Genomic DNA, 18,609 nt, shown 5'->3' with positions numbered 1-18,609 from the left:
AGCTAACTGTGGCGTAAGTTAGTAAGGAAAGATCCTGAGGGCAGAACTGGAGGAATAGTTATGGGGTTGGAGAAGATTATAGAGACAAGGAGAGGAGATGCCATGGAAAGACTTGAAAACGATGAGATTTTTTATAAACAAGATAACACTTAACTCGAAACCAATCCAGGTCAAAAAGCAAAAGAGTGATTGGCAAAAAGAACTGTGCAAGTTCATACAGAGAGCCAGGGATTTCAGTATCAAGTTTACACAGAACAGAACAAGGGAGGTTGGTCAGCTGTATATTGCAACAATTGAATACAGGATTCTCTAATGTGAATGAATTTTAACAGATGAGCTAAGACAATGGTGGAAACAGGCCATGTTACACTAGTGGAAATAAGACATTTTTAAATCATGCTGTGGCTGTGCAATTCAAAGCTCAAAAGGAGGAAATATGAAAACAAGGTTCTTAATACGCTGGTTCAGTTTCAAGCGCTTATGGTGGGAACTTAAGACAACGGTCACTGGAGGAAATTTCTGTTCACGCAATTTAATGGATCTTCATGCAGCATGAGAAAGCTGATGGCTGTTACCTTTCCTTCTAAAAATTAGCAATTATTATGAATAAATACTTACATTAGATTTGCTTCACCTTTAATGCTCTGTTTCAATTGTCAAAAAAGTTTCAGTTGAATTTGAAGCAAAAAAAACAAGCTAAATGCGCAAGGAAGCAAATAAATGGTGTTAACCGTGAACATTTTTAAAAAGATAACAGTAAAAGCAAAATCCCAAACTAACAATGCTGGCGAAACAAGTCACCTAAATGTTAGCCCACCATTTCTAAAACCTGCAACTTCCAAATTCTATTAAATTTAACCAAGTGTATAGAATCACAAACTTCAGGAACATAGAAGCCAGCACTGAACAAATGCAACGCATCCTCTGATTTTTAAACTTTTTAGTTATATACAATTTTACCCACTGTAGGTACCTTTAGCATGAAATGCACCAGATAGATATGTAGTCTATTTTTTCTTCTTTGTGGCAGAGTTTGGAAAGGTGTGGAATTTGAGTAGTGGGTGTGCATGTGGCCAAATGTATTAGAGGTGGCAGGGAACCATACATGACAAATTTTACAATCAATGTGGTCATTGTGACATAACCAGACACTAGTGCAAACAACCAGAGAGCAAAATTACCTCTGAAATTTACCTCTTAATGAGGTCCTCATGTATCTATTACTTAGTGATTGAGTAATTTTGGCTTTCAACAGCAAATAAATTAATAGTTTCAATGTATATGCAGACTGCATTTATACAAATTTTGGAAATGGTAAATCATGGCACAGTAGAATTAAGAGGCAACAGTTTAACAATTTAGTTACACCTGGGTCTAATTTCCAACAATGCCACACAAAATTATTTGAAATAATGGAAATTAAAGGATATGCCTATAATAATGAACTTGAGGATATTCAAAAATAAGTAGGTTATACTTCACTATCACAAAGTGCATTTACCTATAAAAGATAATCAAGCAACCAGAGGCTACAATGTTTAACAGATTAACATGATAAATCACAACCTAAAAGAATAGCAAATTAAATATTTGCTATTTAAATATTTGTCAATTCCAATAAGGATGTTGCGCAAGCAGAATAAACACCTACTGTTACTTGTGTAGCCATTAGGAAGTTCAAAAGGAAGAGGATGTTAAAATTCCAATGATACAAGATTAAAAGGTTTACGTATGCTCAATTGTCTTTTGACATAGTAATTAAGTATAATTTTGACAAGTGAGTTAAAAGTATGTGCAGCGATCGCCAAATACCATTATTTATAATAAAAGCACAAAAAAAAGGAGCAGGGTTAAGGCATCCAGCAACTCAAGCCTGTCTGCTATTCAGTGGCAATTCTACTAAATGGCTACCCACTTATCCTGAAAGTAGTCCCTTATTTCCATGGCTAGAATGTCTGGAAGTGTTGCTCAGCAAAACTCTCCAAAGACATAACATGTTTGGATCAGATCAGTTTTCATTCTTCTGAACTCCAGAGACAAAAGGCCTATTTCTATTCAATTTCCCTTTCTAGAACAGCCCCACTCTTCTCAGGGATCTATTGAACCTTCATTGCACTCCCTTTCCTTTGACAAAGAGATCAAAACCACACAGTACCGCAGGTGCAGTCTTTGTGTAACTGCAGGAACACATTCATACTTTACTCTCAATGAAAGCCATTGGCCAATTTGCTGCTAACTGTATTCTATATCTAGGTATTATTCTTTTACAATTTGTGCACAAGGGCACACAATTCCCTTTAGTATCATTTACTCGTCTCTTAATTTTTAGTAATTATGCTTTTCCAATCTTCCTACCAAAGTTAATAATTTGGAAAGCATGAAGTCATGTTTCATTTGCTGACCCTCAGCCAACCACAACAGTTCTAAATGCCTTTGCAGTCCTTTAGCAACCTTCTTAGTTTACTTTGCTACCTAGCTTTGCTCCACTTTTTAAAAAGTGTAGAGATCCTTCACAACATGTCTATATATTTGTACTACAATTATATACAGAGGTCAGAAACATGAACATTGTTGATATACAAACATTTAGCTTAGTAATTCTGTGGTATTGGGGGGGGGTGGGGTGGGGGTGACTTACTAAAAACAAAATACAAACTGACCGGACCTAACATCAATTCTATTGCAATACTATGTCACATCACCCAACAATAGATAAGACTTTAGAAATAAAGGATAACCACAATCAAGTCTCTATGGAATCTGTTCCTACACTAAACTTTATAGGAACTGGCATTTACAGAATGGTTTGCCAAATCACATGTTCCACCACCTTTATCTTTCAATGACACAATGCTCCTTATCTAATGAAACTTTGAAGTTCACATTGGATGATGACTAAAATTGTGACAAACTCCTGACTTACAATGCTCAGATATCTGCACTTTATCAATTTTGGCTTCTTCCAAATCTGCTTTAAAACAGATTAGCTCTCTGGATCACAAGATCTGGAACATCCACCTTAAACCTCTCCACCTCACTAAGGAAGAGAAAACACTTAAACCTCTTTCCCAAACGTTTTGACCACCCTTTCTAATTTCTGACTTGGTGTTATCTTTTCCTTCATATTGCTCTTAAGACGACCTCGGGATACATTATTTAAGTAAACGGCTCAGTACAAATTCAACCAATTGTTGTAAATGAGATAAACTATAACCACTTGCAGAAGTAAAACTTCAGCTAGTCGTCCCTTGGGTGGGAGGCAAAAAAGTGAAAGGAAAGTAGGAACATGTGATTTGAATCAGTGATGGAAAACAACTAATTTACAGACTTGATCATCCAGATTTTACTGATCAGTAAAACCAGAAACCACTAGTGCAAATCCATCTGAGCCATTTGGTTATTTGCAGTGCTTGAACAACAGTGAAGTAGAAAATGATGCAGCTTCAAATTCTCAATTTGAAGTTTAGCAAATTGATTAAATAAAAGCTCTAATAAAACATTTTCACTTCATATTAGTCAAAGAACACCATGGCAAACTTTTAGAAAATGCTTAGTCCACACATTTGTCTGTGATCATAATCTTGGAGGGATACTTCCTCAGCATATTTACAGCTACTACAAGCAATTAGATTTTTTCAGCCTCATTCAATGAGAAATGTCACAGCATACAACTCAGACAGTTAAGTATTTAATATAAAGTCACTTGGAAATAGTACTGAAGTTGGGTAGATTGTGTAGTTTAATTTATATTAAATGCTTAACTGTCTATGAGCTGTATGCTATGAGCTGTATGCTATAATGTTTCTCATTGAATGAGGCTGAGAAAAAAAATGTATTATCCAAACAATTTAACCCAGTTTTAAAATATTCCCTCCATTGGAACTTTTTGCCTCAATGTTGGCAATTGTACTTCTAACAGTCTATAAAGATAAATAGTAACTGCAAGCAAAATCTGGTTCCATGCATACAATTGAAATATTTTAGCAGATCTGGATGGCAATCCACATCATAACTTTACAAAAGTTCACAGTAGAAAACTGAGAAAAGCACTGGCAAAAGATTACCAGAAATTTGCCCCCTACCCCTACACACAGATAATTCAATTACATAGAGAAAGGATTTCCAAACAACAAATTAGTCTAGTTTTTAGCCACAAGGCATATGATCCAGACTGCAATGAACCTTAGGGAGTTAAGACAGGATTACAATAGGCTTCCGTATATTTGGGGAAATTTCTTTTTGCTTGATAGTCTTCAAATTCTCTTATATCTACTTCACATATCATCAAAAATCCCAAAACTGCCTACGGTGCTATCCAGAGACACAGCCTTCATATGTGTAGAGACTTAAAGCCACTAGTTCCCCAAGGGTGCAACATTATGAAGCTGAAAGGGAAATTTTGACAAAGTGACCAAAATTGGTACAAGGGAAGTGGATAGGAAGCAGTCATCTTATGTCAATATCAAGTCCAGTAATGAACACTTCTTTGAAAACCAATCCAATACCCTCCCAGAGAAACTAGTGTTATGCTTTTCTCTCCTACATTTCCTTGATGATAAACTGGCAAAGAGGATGATACAGAACCTGAAAACCTCGTGGTTAGAAGTTCTAGTCTCTAATCAATGTTTGCAACGTAATTTGGAAAAAAATTAATCAGAACCTCAGAACACAAAAGCACCTTTTTGCTCTAACAGGTAGGATCACCTAAGTAAATAATGCCAGGACAGTAACACAAGTAATAGTTATCAAACTGACCAAGATTTTTGAACACAATACCTTACTTTATTCAACATGGCATTTGGGAGCAATAAAGATCAGATAAGGATCAGATCTAATCTTTATTGCTCCCAAATGCCATGTTGCAACATATGCTGCACAATAAAACGATGCTAAAATAATCAGAGGTCATGCTCATTTATAAGGTCACACAGTATGGAAACAGGCTCAGTATCTGCACCAACCATCAAACTCTCATCTACATTAATCCAATTTCCATCAGTCAACTGGCTGACCAACCAGCAAACTAGACAGACAGCAATCTATTAATATTCTTCCAATCTCCAATTGACTTTATTCAGTACCATGTTCAATATTAATTTAATAATATCTAAGAAGCCACTGACAGCAAGAAATGCACTCAGAATTTCACTACATACCCCAGAGCTCGACATGGCTCATCACCACGGAAAAAAATTCAAGAAATAAGACAATAGCTTCAATGACAAATCATGAGCAATCTTTTCCAAACTGGTAATATATAATCTTCAGATCACACAAATGAATCACTGGATACAAAACATTACCTTTCTATATTCCCACACATTAAAAGTCATTTACTGCCTGAAAAGCACTTTGGGATATTCTGAAGTGGACGTGAAGGGAGCTTTTTTTTTTAGGTAAAGTTTTAGGAAGTATGAAGTATGAAAAACTGGTTTGAAGAACTTTCAAATTGTCAATTCCAGAGGTAGCACAAGCATTGAGGAGGGTTTGGGCAGCAGCTGAGCTAAAGTGGTGTGATGTGATGGAGGGGAAATAGGCAGTCTATGTGATAGAGAAAACATAGGGTCTGTTTACAGTAATGACTCTTTTTATATGATTTGTATTTGCTTCAGATTAGCTGTTAGATTTTATTGCAACAATTTCTATCATAATCCAAAATGCACCAGAATTAACAGAAAATAAAAAATGAAACAATTGTAGTATGTAAACTGTAAAAACTTCTGGATACCTTTGAAAAATAAATTAATTTCATCATAATTATTACAGTATGTGGTCATCTGGCTTCCAAAACCCAGTCTCCACAATTTCTGCATTGCATCCAAAGATTGGGGACACCAGAAAACTAGTTGTGTCATTACATGCCGAATACTTGATTTACAACAAACTATCATTAAGCACAAAATATATCACAAAATTTAACTTTCTCCTCTACTACTGATTAAGTGTAACCCAATGTCACAAAAGAAGAAATTCTCCAGGACCAGTTAGTTTTTACTGTAAGGAGTGTACATTGTAATACTTGGCCACATGCAGCACCCCCTCACCTCCCCCCCCCCCATCATCCTTGGAACCCAGTGCTTAAACCTCAGATAATTTTGTTTATAGACTTGGAAATAGCCATTTCTTCAGCAAATCTAACAAGCTTATTCTGAGGTTGCTACAAGATGCTCAGTTTAAAGACTTTTTAAAAAAAAGCTGTACTATAAAAGGCAAAGAGCAAATCAGCAAAAACAGACTTAACTAAAATAAACTCAAGACCTCTTGAAGACTGTGGAAAATGAAGGCAAGTGCAGCACTTATCAGTTCAACAAACTACAGAACTGAAGCCACAGTAAAATCGACTTTGACTCAATATAATGCACTTGAGGGGAGAAAACAATATGCCCATCCAGATCATTTAGTGCAGGAAAAAATCTAAAGCACCTAAATAACAAAAATAAGTTATTTTATGTTCAAATTAGATTTTTACTCATGCTCTTTGAGATTGGTTTTAACAACAATGTTAAAAAATATTCAATTTTGATCACCTGCTTTGTAATCTAATTAAAGGGTTAGTTAACTACAAGTATTTTCTTCCACCAAACATGCTAGCAGCTGCTTATCTAACTATGAGGATTCAGTAACTATGAGGATTCAGTAACTATGAGGATTCAGTAACTATGAGGATTCAGTAACTATGAGGATTCAGTAAGTATTAAAAATTGAAAACCAGATCTGATAAATAAACACTTTCCTCAATCTGGCAGGATTGTTAATTGTGCATAAAATGATTTAAGTAAACTTTCTTCTTTTAAAGAAAAGCATTTTATCAATTGGATATTTAAAATGACATAACATCTCTCCCAGGGAGGTATAAAAGTTACAAGGTTAGCTAAACCATAAGACATTAAGTTCATGTTTTCCAATCACATTATTTTAGTGTCAGATGTAGCTCAATCAGCAATACTCTGCATTAGAATGTTATAAGTCCAAACTCAACTCCAGGAACTTCAGTCCAAAATTCTGCAATGGTAGAGCTCCTGACTTTTACATGAGACATTAAACTGTACCACTTTTGCTCTCGGATGAAAAAGGTCCCCTAGGGCTACTTTAAGGAGCAGAGAGGTTATCCCTGGTAACCTTAACCAACATCACAAAACAGCTTATCAAGTCATTATCACATTGCTATTTGTGGAGTCCGCTGTGGGCAAATTGGCTGCTGTGATTACACTTCAAAATGTATTTAATCAACTGTAAAAATGCTTTGGGATGCTCTGAAAGCAACACAAAGGACATTATATAAATGGAAGTCTCCTGTTTTTCCATTACGTGGCAGCCCAATGACATCAATCATTTATGGCCAAACTTCAAAAAGTACCACTTGCCAAATAAAGTCGATGCAAAGTATTCAAATGAAAAAGGGATAGATTAGTTCTGTTCATTACACAATTGCTTCCAATCAATTTATTTTTTAAATTGAATATTAAGAATCATGATTAATTTCATTTTTGGGATAATGTAAATAATGCTGATGATTAATGACAAAGAAGCATGAATTGTTTTTTTCTTAAACTCTATAGTTAAAACAAAGATTGCTTTCTCAAAATCCTATTGATATTGAAATTGACGAATAAACTTTCAAAACAATGCATATTATATAATGACAACCATACAGCACTATTTTTTCCTCTTCAATTCTACAGGTTTAGTGCATCCCACTTCATTTAAAAAAATAGGTGGTCAAAAAACAAACTCTTTGTGGTCTCTGCAAATAATCCCAAAACGTTACATGAGCCAATAAACCTTAACAATTCAATAGTAAATTTAAAAAAAACATTAGTTTCAATTGTAACACTTACTGATAATTTAAGTTTTTAAAGAAGATTAAAAACTTCTTTTGAAAAATGAAACCTATTCCACTTAGACACAAAAAGATGTATAGTGGCAGCACACAAAGCAACTTCACAGCACAGTGGTCACAATGACCTGCATTAGACCACCACCTTTGTGGTACTGCTCAAAATGAAACAGTGAATTTAATTGGGAGATAAATCTTAACAGTTACCAAACAAATATACAGAGTTTATACAAGTTGTATTCTTAAACTAAAGGTCTGTGTGTCCTTTTTTGGTATCATAATGTCTACCTATTTGTGGTGATACTTTTAATGATGTATTAATGTACTTCAGTCGTGTAGAGCCAGATCTAATGCAACACATTACGGCACAACCAGGTTACATGGGCACTCATTAGAGGTTAATATGAGATTACTTAAGGGTTTTGGCTTTCAAATTAAAAAATTAACTCTTCAGAAGATAAACCACAATTAACCATAAAACAGAAAATGCTGACAAGTCACACAGGACAAGAACAACAAAGAGCTCTCAGGCAGGTTGAGTGATCAACTGTTACAGCTAAAATCCCAAACATTTTCTGTTGTTAGTCCATCTGGAACTTTTAAACTTCAAAAGAAGTTGTTCTGCTAGATTAGATTCTTGGCCCAGATTGGTAACTGAGGTGGGAGTAGAGAAATAAATGGATTTGACTAACACATACAATACTATGGAAGCTCTAAGGTAGAAGCCACACAAAAAAAAATTGCTCCCTTACATTCCAATCTTTCTCATCACAACTTGTGTAAACAGTCTGCACAGCAGATTCATTTCCAAAGGCACAGATTTAAAATGGAGGTGATAATGGTTACAGAATCAGAATGAACAATTTTTTTCCCCTCAAGTGCTTAAGACTTAAACATCTGGCCACCTAATTTTGTTACAACTATTGCAGCTCATCCAATCACAGTGAAGACAAAAAATGAATGCCAGTTACAAACATTTACAAAAAAGTTTAACTAGTTGATGCTATTACCAAATAAAATTGAGCTGAAGCTCATTCCCAAATACTTCAATTGGTTAAAAAGGTTTCTCCACTAAAATCACCATGCAAATACCAAAAGATAAATGTTTTCAATAATGTATTTCACACCATCGATTAGATTCCAGTTGGTAGTTGTATGTGACTGCTAGTAAAATATTGGCTTTATTAAAAGTTAAGGAGTCTCAGTACTTCAGACATACCAAAATTAATCTCAAGCTTCCAATAAATTGAAACAGCAGCAATGATAGACAGCAAAGAGAAATGTATCTGCCAAGACTATAGAACGCCAAGTTTTCCAGACATTAAATCACTGCCTCAAAGCTGTCTCGCTTGCAGCATTAAAGTTCTTTCCCAATGAAACAGGTAGTATCTGAAAATTCAAACTTTATAGACCAATAGCTTGATAAGTTGTACTTAGAAATTTTTTTTACTATTAGTTTTTCAGAAGCTGGACATCACTGGCAAGGCCAATACTTATTACCCATCCCTAATTGTCTGAGAAAATGGTGGTAAACCACCTAGAATTGCTGCAGTCTTTCTGGTGAAGGCAACCTCACTATGCTTTGGGCAGTTCCAGAATTCAGACCCAGTGATGAAGGTACATTTCCAAGTCAGGATCAGATGGTGGTGTTCCCATGCACAAGGTACTGGCTCACCATCAATTGCTGCAGGTCTCTGCAGACTGCTGTTGAATAGGGAACTCCAGGATTTAAACTCAACAATGAAAATATTGCCATTTCTTTTTCAAATCAGTGCATACAACTGTGAAGTGGTCATGTTCCCGCACAACCGCAGTATCTCACTATTCTTGACAGTAGATATCATGGGTTTTGGAGCTGCCGTCATTAGTGTAAAGTAAATGCAGTGTATTTCATAGATTGCACACACTGCAACCACTGTTAGCAGACATGAATGATGGTGGATAGGAGCTGAACTTTTGAATACCATTTGAGCTGCACACATCCAGGGATGCACACATCCAGGGATGCAGAGAGTATCACGTCACACTGCAACCTTATAGATGGTGGAAAGCCTTTAAGAGTATCAGGAGGGGGGAAAAAAATCACTCACTGCAGGATATGCAGCCTCTGACCTAGTTTTGCAGGTACATTATTTGTGTGGTTGGTCCAGGCAAGTTGGTGGTCAATAGGATTCCCAGGATGTTGATGTGGGCCAATGATTGTGGCAACTCTCATTTTAGAGATGGTCATTCCCTGGCACTTGTGTATCGAATGTTATTTCTGACTATGAAGCACAGGCCAGCACTTCAGGTAATACTTCTGGCACCGAATTTGTTCATCAAACAGAAGAATACTTAAGTTGCCTAACCATGTAAATCTGCCAGCTAATCTTAAAACACAACATACGTATTGTGCATTTACTTCAAAATTTGGCACAGAAATCATACCTTCCTGTATGAACCTGCAAGCCTTGGAATCACATCGAGATACGCAAATGATAGAACTCAGTACAGTAAGTTTATTAAGACTCCTGCCCATCTTAAGTATGCCATGCATGACCTCAAATTTTATACTAATGCACTGCAGTTATGACCTCCTTTCAGTACAAAATAATCACTCAGCTTAAACAAGTGGAAAAAGTTTTGAAGTACAAGAGTGCATTGCTTCACTGAAACTCAGCATCAAAAACACAACCAATATAACAATGAACTTCCAACTGCCTGAAATAATGACTTTTCCTCACTCTACTAAACTGCCTGATCCTCATATTTCCAGGATTTTCCATATTTCAGATTTGGCATTTGCAATATTTTGCAAAAGGTGTACTGATTTTAAAATGTAGATACAGCATCTTTCAAAGCCAATGAAACGGATGATAAACCACATCCTCCAAGAAGACTGACATATGCAAAACAGTATATATCATCAGATCTAATTTCATCAAAAATAAAAAAGTATGTTGAAAATCTGTAATATGTCATGGGGAATGCAATCTGATAGATGTTAAAAATAGGAAGGAGTCCAACTAATGAGGTTGCCACCAATGAGCACATTAATGTTGTGTAAATACTGCAATATATAGTTGATAGTGAACAATTATGAACTCGACTGATGCATCAGTTCAATGCAGCTCACTACCATCTTCTCAAAGCAACTTTTAACAAGCAATAAATGTAGCCTTGGCATGCTTGCCAATGATCAGAACATTTTTTCAATCCAAGTGTTCTAAAACAATCAGTGGTTTAACCACAGCAATTTCTAATTATATTGCACGTTTTAATGTAGCGCACCATTTGAAGACATTCACAGGAGTGTTATCGAACAAAAGTGAATCTGGACTATATATTTGGAGTAACTAGGGAGTACCAAAACTTGACAGGGAGGCAGGTTTTAAGGGATAGGAAAGAGCTAGTGCAGGTCAGACGTGTGGCAAATACCAAGGTGTAGCCCCTTGCATACACACGTGTATATACATATTATAAACAGAAGTAATCAAAGTCAGACTTGCTCAAGGAGGTGAGAATGCAGCAGCATACAACTTTGAGCTTACTATAATGGTTAGAAATCCATGATTAAAAATGGTGATTATACCAAATTTGATTTTTTTTTAAAATATACGACATTTACTGTCATTTACCAGTTTGCCTGTTGTATTACAATGTATGCCTGTTAACCAAGTTCCATAAAGAACACTTTACCTGGAGTCTTGAAAATGTAAAACTGACATTGTTTACACAGCAGCATATAGTACAAAAATTGAGCAACTTGCTTTACTCAAACAACTGAGAGTTAAGCCCCATGAGAAGAAAAACTTGAAAGAAATTGTTAATGCAAAAATCCATAACTTATAATTGCATTGTAAGATAAGACTTGAATCATAGATTAAAACTGTCTGAATTGAATGATTAAAACAGTTAGCATTTACTGGAACCATACATGAAGCAGACACTGCTTCCAATATCCAGCAAATTCCCTAACGTAATAATAAATATGAAAATATCAAATGTGACACCCCGTTTAAGGAGAGAGGGAGGCAAAAAACAGGAAATTTTAGGCCAGTTAGCCTGACCTCAGTGGTTGGTAAGATTTTAGAGCCCATTATTAAGGATGAAATTTTTTTAATTTAAAGAAACTTGGAAGTATAAGATAAAGTAGGGCAAAGTCAGCATGGTTTCTTTAAGGGGAGATCTCACCTAACAAATCTGCTGGAATTCTTTGAGGTAACAAGCAGGTTAGACAAAGGAGTCAGTGCATGTTATTCACTTGGATTTTCATAAGGCCTTTGACAAGGTGCCGCACATGAGACTGCTAAACAAGAGCCCATGGTGTTAGAGGCAAGGTACTAGCATGGATAGAAGATTAGCTGACTGGCAGAAGTCAGAGAGTGGGGATAAAGGGGTCCTTTTTAGGATGGCTGCTGGTGACTAGTGGAGTTCCTCAGGGGTCAGTGTTGGGACCGTAACATTTCACTTTATACATTAATGATCTGGATGAATGAACTGATGGTATTGTGGCCAAGTTTACAGACGATACAAAGATAGGCGGAGGAACAGGTAGTGTCGCGGAGGCAGGGAGTTTCCAGAAGGACTTGGACAGGTTGGGAGAGTGGGCAAACTGGAAGATGGAATACAGCTTAGGGAAGTGTGGGGTTATGCACTTTGGTAGGAAGAATAAAGGTGGAGACTATTTTGTAAATGGGAATAGAATTCAGAAATCGGAGGTGCAAAGGGACTTGGGAGATCTAGTTCAGGATTCCCTCAAGGTTAACTTGCAAGTTGGGTGGGTAGTAAGGAAGGCAAATGCAACGTTAGCATTCATTACGAGAACACTAGAAATATGAAAACAAAGGTGTACTGCCGAGGCTTTTTATGGCCTTCGTCAGACCAGATTGGAATACTGAGAACAATTTTAGGCCCCGTATCAAAGGAAAGATGTGCTGGCCCTGGAAAGGGTCCAGAGGAAGTTCACAAGAATGATCCCAGGAATGAAAGGCTTAACATGAGGAGCACTTGATGGCAGAAGGATGGGATGGGGTGGGGAAATCTCATTGAAACCACCAAATACTGAAAGGCCTGGATAGAGTGGACAAGGAAGTGATGTCCCCATTAGTAGGAGAGTCTAGAATCCAAGGGCACAGCCTCAGAATAATGGGATGTCGCTTTAAAACTGAGATGAGAAGGAATTTCTTCAGCCAGAGGGTGATGAATCTGTGGAATTCGTTGCCAGAGGGCAGAAGACCAAGTCATTGGGTGTCTAAGGCAGAAATTGATAGGCTCTTGATTGGTAAAGGGGTTAAGAGTTATGGGGAGAAGGCAGGAGAATGGGATTTTAAAAAAAAATCAGCCATGATTGAATGGTGAAGACTCGATGGGCCGAATGACTCAATACTGCTCCTTTATCTTATGTTCTTATTGTCTAATTGAAAACTCAATCTAATCCTGCATCAACATTTCCAAATGATGAAATGGCACCATGTTGCAAGACTCAAATTTGTTATAATGCCCAAAGCTGAGAAAAACAGAAGCTGATCAGCAAAATTTTAGTTTAGCCCCAACCTTTACTTTCTCATCAATATAAGATGGGTTAACAGAGCATATACAGAGTATAGGGAACATACTGAAGAATTGGGAAACCAAGCCAACCTACATACCAGTTACAAGAATGGATAAGCCTCAGTTTATTGGTATTTTCAGGAGCAGCAGCAAATACCAATGAAGGATATTTTATTTAAAAAAATTGATCAATTAAACCCCCAGGCTACTGGAAATATAAATGTGTGCAACTCATAGACACACAAAGCCATAATTCTCATTGTTATTCCTCATATAGTGAAATAACAATTCTGAATTTCAACACTGCCAAATAGTTCAAGATACTGAAAAATGCCAACTTATCAGAATTGAGCTAATTACCCATGTAGGATAAAGCTGATTTTTTTTCAAATATCTACTAAATCAATTTAATAAAAGTGTGTGTGTGTGTGGGGTGGGGACTGGTGGTGTTATTTAATGGATTATTCAGGCATCAAATTAGCCTAACTCAAAAAAAATCTCTTCCCCTGGTTGAAGCTTCCTGTATTACTGTACCCAGCACCAATATCACTTGCCCTCCCTGATGCAAATATTTTGAAGACAATGAATTTGATGTCACTTACATTGGCTGTACTCTAAAAGTTTTTAAAAATCTGCATCAGTACCAAAAACAGATGCGTTTACATCAACCAGAAAGAAATGTCTCATGAAATACCAACAAAAATGATCCACGCTACACTGAAAGATAGCACGAGTACTTCCAAAGGAAGATATTTTGAACTAAAATAGCTATTTTGAGATTGCTATCTCAATAAAGGAAAACTAGCTCCTCAGACCTTCCTCAAAACTCCAGCACTTCCTACTAAAATCATCAAGAACGCTGCCAACTCAACCCAAATCTGACAGTAACTACACGAAACGAGAAGTCAACTAAAATGGCGCTGCGAATCGAAAATATAATTTAAACGGAGGTCGCCATGTTGCGTATTTGCAAACACACAAAGTGAAGGAAAGGAAGGCATCCGCCTCAGCGCAGAGAACAGTGCTCAGGGACCAGGCCTGTGAGCACAACAGGAAGCAATCTGCGACTACAAACAAGGCCGGGAAGAAGAAAAACACAGACACGAGAGCTTAGTAACACCCCCTACACCAAAACACATATACAACCCGTTCCCTGCAACCCTTGTTTGCAAAGTCAAGAGGGAGGCCTATAGAGAAAGATGCCTCCACAGCAGCCAAGGCCCTGGCCGAGTGACAGCAGCTCCTCGCCTGAATAATGGGTTTGGCTATACATTTAAGCATTTCCAGTCTCTCATACATCTAAAGTTCAAATGGGGGCTCCGGGTCTCATTCCGACCCCAATATACAAGAGAGGTTAGGAAATGAGCCAGGGAACCGCAGCCACTACTGTACAGAAAACAGCCACCCAATGACACAAGTAAATTTCGAGTCGAAGCCTTAAGTCGGAAAAGAAAATCAAATTCAAATACACAAGCAGTACCTAAGCTAACAGAGAGAAAAAAAATAAACCAGGCCACTGCAACAGGGTTTCACTGGATTAGCCCTCCAGTGAAAATCAGGTTTGCAAATGATAGCAAAACGCCGCGAGCAAGAGGCTTCTGTACAGTCACTGACCAGCACTGAAGGTGGAAGGCGGCCGGGCAGTGATCGCAGCAGAGCAGGTCGCCTCCCTCCTTGCAGCTATCGCAGGTGTCGTGGTTGGTGGCCCGGCCGCTCCGCCGTGGCTCCTTCTCTAGCTTCTTCGCCTTCTTGTCGCTCTCTTCGCTCTTCGGAGGGGCCAGCAAGGCTTGGATTTTCTGCACCCACGGGAGGAACAGGTCGGGGTGGAGTGGTTTAACGAGAGAGAGGGGGAAGGGGGGACAAAAATCAGCAAGATCGACCAGCAAGAGCGGCCCAAGATTACATGGAAAGGTTTATTCCATACCCTTTCCTCCCACCCTGAACCCTGATGTGGATATTTCCAGTGGGTGTAACAAAAGGGCTGATAGGAAGATCGAGGCCATTTATGCTAAGGTGATTTTTGCAGCTTTTAATTAATTTTAATTTAACCCGGGGGTGCACGGCTTGTTTCGGCGCGATCAGGGGAAAGGAAAGGGGGGGGGGGGAAGAAGAGAGGAAGGAGGGTATCTCACCTCCATCAGCCCTCCGGAGGTATCCAAGTCGTAGACGATGGTCTTGGTCTCCATTTTATCCCACATTCAACACACGGTGGCTTCTCTTCAGCGTGCAGAGGCAGAGAGAGGCCCCGTGATGGAGGAAGCCCCCCGAGCCGTCACAGACACCCACAGGAGCCGTCACGGCGAAGGCCCGCGATCCACCGCCGACCAACCGAGCCGAAGCAACAACAGCAACACACCACACACACACACACACACACACAAAAGGGAGGCTTGAAAGACACGAGAATAAATCCAGGGTAATCCCAGCCGATCGCATTCAACGGGGGCACAGTAGAGCCAGGCCGCGGCCGGGGCCTAACCGACATGAAGCCTTCCCTGGGCGACGATAATATTCGCGTCGAGCCGCTCGGTTTCCATCGGTGCCAGAAAGCCCCAGAGACACAACCATGAAGTGGGTAATCCCGCCGCCGGACGGGCGCTCGGCAGACCCGGGCCGTCGGCTGCCAGGCGCTCGGTTCCTCGGGTGTTGGGGCTGCCTGAAGCCCGCCAGCGCAGACACAAACACTCGGAGCCCGGGCTTGCTCGCTTTACATTTTTTTCTGCCTCCAACTTGGCGCAAACTTTCCACACACATCACACAATATGCGCAGGCGTCACACCAAGGGGGAGGGGGCCGGGGGGGAGGGGGGAAGGAGACGGACACCGCCTGCGCAGGCGCGGTGCCGCTCTCGCCAGCCGGCCTGACCGCGCAGGCGCGGTGCCGCCACCGCCAGCCGGGCGACTGCGCATGCCCGAGCTCCGGCGCTGCCGGTTGCGCGCTCCGATTGGACCCCGCAGCTGCGCGTCCCCACCTCCTCCACCCACCCCCAACTGGGTTCCCACCGCGCACGCGTCAAGTGGAGGAGCGTGACGTCAGACCCCATCTCACGGCCAATTGGTTCCCTGGGCCAACAGTTTGGCTCCCGCCTCTCTGCTGACGCCGCTGGTCGGAGAAGGGAGCGCAGACTCCTCACTCCGCAGGCGCGATACGCCGGAAAGAAAGCTGCTTTACTGCGCATGCTTGGCTTCGCAAAGCGGGGCAGCATGTGACCTGATGGGTCCTGCGGTACGTGGAATTCTGGGAGTTGTAGTTTTTGTGTCAACAGCCTCTTCTGTGGGAGGAATTAGCAACCGTGTTCAGAGCGCGCAAACTACGGCTTTTGCAGAATTGGCAACGGTTGTTATGCAAAAAGTTGCTCCCAGCGTCACTTAACTCTCTTTATAACAATATCTGGTTATGCATGCAAATTTGCAATGAAATTCACAAATCCTCAGCAGTTGTATTTGTTCTAATTGTGTTCTTTCTTGTAAAAGTTGTGTATAATTTGTTTTTTCTTGTGAATGCTACTTATATGATACTATGTACTAGTGATGCTACTGCGAGTAAGTTTTTTTATTGCACCTGTGCATACATGCAAATGACAGTAAATGCAACTTTGACTTTGAGTTCAAGCAGCATCTGAGGATGGAATTAATGAAAGCTCATTTACTTGAATGTTAATTGTAATTCTCTCTTCACAAGTTCTCCCCAATCACATGAACAATGCTGCTGAGTATTTCCAGCCTTGAATATAGTTGGTGACTCTATATCCAGAGCTCTCTGTGGAGTGAAGAAATTCTTCTTCGACTGTCTTAAATGGCAAGCCATAATTCTGAACCATGTTCCATAGTTTTGGAATCCCTTTGAGGGGAAACATCCTTTCTGTATCTACCATGTAAAGCTCCCTCAGAATTTTATATGTTTCAGTTGAATCATCTCTCATTCTTTTAACCCCAAATGAGTAAAGGCTCAAGCTTTCCCCATGAGACCACATAAAAGGAGCAGGAGTCAAGCTGCCCTTCAAGCCTGCTCCTCCATTCATTACCATTGCCGATCCTCTACCTCAGTGCCATTTTCTTGCACTATTCACCCATTCCTTGATGTTCCCTCATATCCAAAATGTATCGATCTCTATTTTCAATTGATTCAGTCAGTGAGTCTCCACAGTCTTCACGATAGACAATTCCAAAGCTTTGCCATCCTTTATGTGAAGAATTTTTTTCTTATTTCTGCCCTAACCCTTGATCAAACCCTTGATTTGAGACGGTGAACCCTAGTTCTAGACTCCTTAGTGGGGAGAAATGTCCTCCAAGCAGAAATCTGCCATTTTCTGCAAGAAGTTTTGAAGCTTCAATGAATTCTCATTGCATCCTTCTAAACTCTAGAGAATGCAGGCCTAGTCCACTCAATCTCTCTTCACACAGCAACCATCACCCCTGTGCCTCACCTTCCCCCACCCACCACCCATCCCCAGAACTAGTTTTGTGAGTCTTCACTGCATTCCCTAAATAGCAAGTGCTGTATATTATTTTTTGAGTAAGACCAAAATTGTACATAGTACTTAAGGTGTAATCTCGCTAAGGTCCTAGATGATTGCAGTGAAATGTCTTTACTCCTGTACTCAAACCCTCTCATAATATGGGGCAATATTCTACTTGCCTTCCTAGTCCCTTGCTGCACCTGGGTGTTGGTTTTTAGTGACATGGGTACATGGACACCTATGTATATGCCTTTGAAAATTAATATTATCCAATCTCGAGAGAGATAGATGTTGAGTGGTGTCACAACAACAACCCCTTGCTCAACATCGGTAATACTAAGGGGCTGATTGTTGACTTCAAGAAGGGGAAGGAGGGTGAATGTGCTCAGTCTACATTGGGGGATTGGTGGTAGAGAGAGTCGGCAGCTTTAAATTCCTGGGTATTAACATATCAGATGACCTGTCCTGGGCGCTGCACATAGGTACAATAACAAGGGAACCGTGCCAGCATCTTTACTTCCTTGGAAGTTTAAGGAAGTTCAGCATGTCACTGAACAATCTAACAAACTTCTACAGATGTACTGTTGAAAGTATCCTGACCGATTGCATCATGGTCTGGTATGGCAATTCAAATGCGCAGGAACGCAAGAAGATGCAGAGAGTACTGGACTCAGCGCAATTGATCAGAAGCACATCCCTCCCCACCATCGGCAGTATCTACATGAGGTGCTGCCTCAAGAAGGCAACATCGAATATCAAAGATCCCCGGCATCCAGGCCAT

The 18,609-nt window shown here is 39.6% G+C and overlaps 1 protein-coding gene across 1 annotated transcript in view; it reads right to left on the bottom strand.

Annotated features, from left to right (window-relative positions):
- The window catches only part of phf12b (PHD finger protein 12b), a 67,864-nt gene extending 51,728 nt beyond the window's left edge, over positions 1-16,136 (bottom strand). The window contains exons 1-2 of the mRNA XM_052035814.1: positions 15,502-16,136; positions 14,984-15,165 (exon numbers count right to left, since the gene is read on the bottom strand). Of these exons, the coding sequence (XP_051891774.1) occupies positions 14,984-15,165; positions 15,502-15,567 (248 nt within the window). The 5' untranslated portion in view covers positions 15,568-16,136. The remainder of the gene's footprint in view (positions 1-14,983; positions 15,166-15,501) is intronic.
- Positions 16,137-18,609: the final 2,473 nt, after the last annotated feature.

Source organism: Pristis pectinata, chromosome 21, assembly GCF_009764475.1.
Source record: "Pristis pectinata isolate sPriPec2 chromosome 21, sPriPec2.1.pri, whole genome shotgun sequence".
Classification (NCBI taxonomy): domain Eukaryota; kingdom Metazoa; phylum Chordata; class Chondrichthyes; order Rhinopristiformes; family Pristidae; genus Pristis; species Pristis pectinata.
This window is presented reverse-complemented; position numbering and strand designations above follow the sequence as displayed.